Below are 3,639 nucleotides of genomic sequence, written 5' to 3'. Positions count from 1 at the left end.
AGACATGCTCTGTCACTAGGACTCTACTCTGATGCCCCACCCTGGGCTGAGGTCTGAGATGCCAGCCTCGGCACAGAGGTGTCTGGCCATGACCATGGGGAACTTGGGCAGTGGGTGCTTCACCTGAACGCATTCACTGTTCACATCACAACCATCACAAATGCTGCCTTGCTCCCAGAGAGTTGCCCTCAGGCTAGGCTAGAGGTCCAAGGACACGCCTGTCTGCTGTCCTCAGATATTTAAAGGCTTTATAGAGAGCTGTCAAGGGAGTAGAGACAGTGGGGACTTTGCCAAGAAAGAATATGGGGATAAAACTAGCCAGAAGGAAAATTCTGTTTTCCCCAACATGGACAGCAGCTCTAATGCTCTGTGGGCAGACTTTGCCTTTCTGTGGTTCTTTACTTTATGTGGCTGTGAGATAAGAGATGCTCTGCTGTGTGAATGCCCTTCTCACTTAAGGTTTAATTTCACTCTGAGTAAACCCCCCCCCCTTTTTAAAAAAAAAAAAAAAAAGGATTTCTTTAATGATTTCTTTAATGAGGCAAAGAAGAGTTTGTGAAACAGAGGACAAGAAAAATGCAGCCAGTTTTAAGTCCGTGGCCTTGGAGGCCCTTGCTGCCAGTGACAAGGCAATGGAGGTAGAGGTCTCCTACAGCACTTCCAGTTGAAAAACAGAGTTATCAAAGCTCAACAATAACCTTTGAAAAATTATTTCACCTGTCGAACAAGGCCTAAAGCAGTTGAACTTCAGAGTTTGAATCTTTTCACATCGTCAACCCTCAATTACACCTTTATTCAAGTAAGACTGCTATTCTTTCCTGTGTATTTGCAGCACCAAGTGCTACCTTGTGTTAAACTGCAGGGGCTTTTCAATCAATATGAAGTTTGGCCCTTACCGTACAAAGGGCGACAGATTCGCAGCATCAAGTGAGGTCCCCGTTTGTGACAGGTCTGTCACCTCCATATCGGCCAGGCAAAAGAAAATCCCACCCCGTCCAGTCACACTGAGACACCATTAGAGATGCTACAGCCCTGAGAGAGGGGCTGCCTGGCCCATGTGGCACAGGGAGACGGAGCCTCCCTAAGCCTCCTCCTCCCCAGCCCTTACCGAGCGAGACACAGATGCCCTGCTTGGTGAGCTCCCGGATCACCTCACTGCTCCTCTTCATCTCTGGGGCCAGGGTGACTATCCGGACACAGTCCAGGGACCCGTAGGTGGCAAGCAGGTCCTGGAAGGCACCTGCCTCAAAGGTGCGGAGACAGTGCTCCGGGTGCGCCCCTTTCTTCTCCTTGCTGATGAACGGTCCTTCCAGATGGGCCCCTGCCCAAACAGGAACACAAAGCTATGACCCTTCCTCTCCCCGCCAAGGACCAAGAAACCTGCTGTGTCTACCCTGCTCCAGTCAAGCTCTTCCCATTCTCCCGCAGCAAAACACATGGCTCAGGTAACTCTGAGCTCAGCACAGCGAAAGATGCAGCGCTGGCAACTGGCCAAGCCAAGCCACCCCACTGCCATTAACCTGTGGGGCCCAAAAGGGCTGGAGCAGTGTGTGTATCATGGCAGAGACCACGGCAAAGGCCAGGCACAGGTTGAGGGAGAAAGCGGGTCTGTGCCCTCCTGTGCACCCCTCCCATCAAGATAGCTCCAGCCCCCATTTGTCCTGTCCCTACAGTAGCTTCTTTCTCCTTAACAATGAACAAGATAATTGCCCACCTAGAGTATCATCAGAAAGGATAGCGAGGGACAAAACCACTTACCCAGGATACCTGCTCCGTGGGCTCCACCATTTCTTATACTGATCTGAGGGAGAACCTAGAGAAAGGGGTTTGTCAGACATGGCACCCCAGACACAGCACCCCAGCCTGCCAAAACAAACCCAGACCTCGGGTCCAGAGAGAGCTTTGTAGCTGGACCACTTGGGACCATCAGCCAAACACAGCTCGCGAAGAAAAAGCCAGCTGCAAGCCCCGTTGTGCAAAGCTGGCCTGGGAGACATCGCTGTCTTAGCGATGTCTAAAGGTTAAGGGCAAGAAATCCAGGGGTAAAGTCCAGCTCCTCATGCCCACGGCTTTTCCGCCAAGGCAGTTATCTCAGCCTCTGCAGACCCAGCCCTTGGCCCTCTCACCTCTTAGTACCAACCTCAGCCCTTTACCACCCTGCAGATGAGAGGGGAAGAAAGTCACTTGCCTGGTGGTACACAGATGGAGGAGAGGTCACCAGGGTGGGACAGAAGGAGGTCACTCCATGGGAGAGGATTTTCTGACTGACCAAGTCAATCCCTGATTTGAAGTCATCTGTAGCCAGGGAGAAGTCCACCCCAAAGCCTCCTGCACCATGAACAAAACAGAGATGAAGCTGCAGCCTCCCCGGTGGATGTTTTCCCACCTGAAAATGCCGAAGAAACATTTTGTGTGACTGGAGTGAGCCACTCCATTTGTACAGCACTGACCAGAAGCAAAGGGCTCCACCAGCACTTCTCCTGTCCTACATTTGCAAGGCTCTACGAGTACAAATCCGACCAACACCGTCCTGCTTTTCCCTGAAGTGCTTTTCCCACAGCATCCCAGCGTTTTGCAACTTTTTATTTTGATGCAGGGCAAAATCTGAGGATTCCCCATTGAAAAGGGGATCTAACTTCCAACATAAGCTACTACAGAACAAGCCTCTCTTGACCCTCAGGAAGGAGCTACCGCAGGTAAGGTTTGTTCCCTCGAGAAGTCCTGCTCTGTCCTCCCTGCATCCTGGAAAGGGTAGGGCGGGCATCCTGCCAGCACAGGGGCAGGGACTATTGATGAAAATGAGGTTAAGAGCAAAGCTGGGCTGAAACCACCACCCAGCCAAAGGGGATCAATTATGCAACAGCAGCAATCACGGGCAAGATTGTTCTTTATCGTTAGTTCGGTGACTCACATCTCCCTGGAGCAGCTGAAACGCACTTGGTAATGGGCGGTATGCATGCAGCAGGTCAGTGATGGACAAACCCGGGACCCCCCCACCCCGCTGCGAGTGTGTGTGGCTTCGCCATACCGTTGATCTGGACGTCGATGAAGCCCGGGGCGATGATGCTGTTCTTGCAGTCCAGCTGGATGTCAGCAGAGCCCTTCTCGTCAAAGAAGAGTTTCTCCGGGTTGAGGATCTTCCCTTCTCGCACCCACAGGTCCTCCCTGAAGGGACAGTTACACACACACACCAAGCTCTTCTGCCATCCGTGGTGGAGCACATGGGAGCAGGTGGCCATGGCCCCAGGGACAGGGGTGGCTCAGGCAGAGCAGACCCCACCGGCACCCTCTGCCATGGGCTCTCCGACGTCTACTAGGGCAAAGCTGCTCTTCCAGCAGTGAGATGGCTGGCAGCCCTCCCTCCGTGTGGCCTCTGGCTTTACAAAAGTCGCGGGAAGGGGATTTTGATGGGCTGCCCGCCAAACGTGGTGGCGATGGCCAAGCGGCCCAGGGGCTGGCAGAGGAGGCAAAACGAAAGACGAGGGGAGCAGAGAGGGGCCGTACAACACACACGCCTCATCTCCTTCAGAAATCAGGCGGAGGGGATGAGGGACGGTGGGAGGGCAGGGGGGCGAGAGCCGGCAGCTGATGCACTGGAGGACCTGGGGACCGTCCCTCGGGCGCTCCAGGTTAGCTCTG

The 3,639-nt window shown here is 53.6% G+C and overlaps 1 protein-coding gene across 1 annotated transcript in view; it reads right to left on the bottom strand.

The window, feature by feature from the left end:
- The window catches only part of AMDHD2 (amidohydrolase domain containing 2), a 7,900-nt gene that overhangs the window by 3,424 nt on the left and 837 nt on the right, over nucleotides 1-3,639 (bottom strand). The window contains exons 2-6 of the mRNA XM_009324243.1: nucleotides 3,384-3,454; nucleotides 3,029-3,165; nucleotides 2,189-2,328; nucleotides 1,759-1,813; nucleotides 1,109-1,321 (exon numbers count right to left, since the gene is read on the bottom strand). Of these exons, the coding sequence (XP_009322518.1) occupies nucleotides 1,109-1,321; nucleotides 1,759-1,813; nucleotides 2,189-2,328; nucleotides 3,029-3,165; nucleotides 3,384-3,454 (616 nt within the window). The remainder of the gene's footprint in view (nucleotides 1-1,108; nucleotides 1,322-1,758; nucleotides 1,814-2,188; nucleotides 2,329-3,028; nucleotides 3,166-3,383; nucleotides 3,455-3,639) is intronic.

This window comes from Pygoscelis adeliae, unplaced genomic scaffold, assembly GCF_000699105.1.
Source record: "Pygoscelis adeliae isolate BGI_AS28 unplaced genomic scaffold, ASM69910v1 Scaffold505, whole genome shotgun sequence".
Lineage (NCBI taxonomy): Eukaryota > Metazoa > Chordata > Aves > Sphenisciformes > Spheniscidae > Pygoscelis > Pygoscelis adeliae.
The sequence above is the reverse complement of the archived record's forward strand: the minus strand, read 5'-3'. Positions and strand labels throughout refer to the sequence as shown.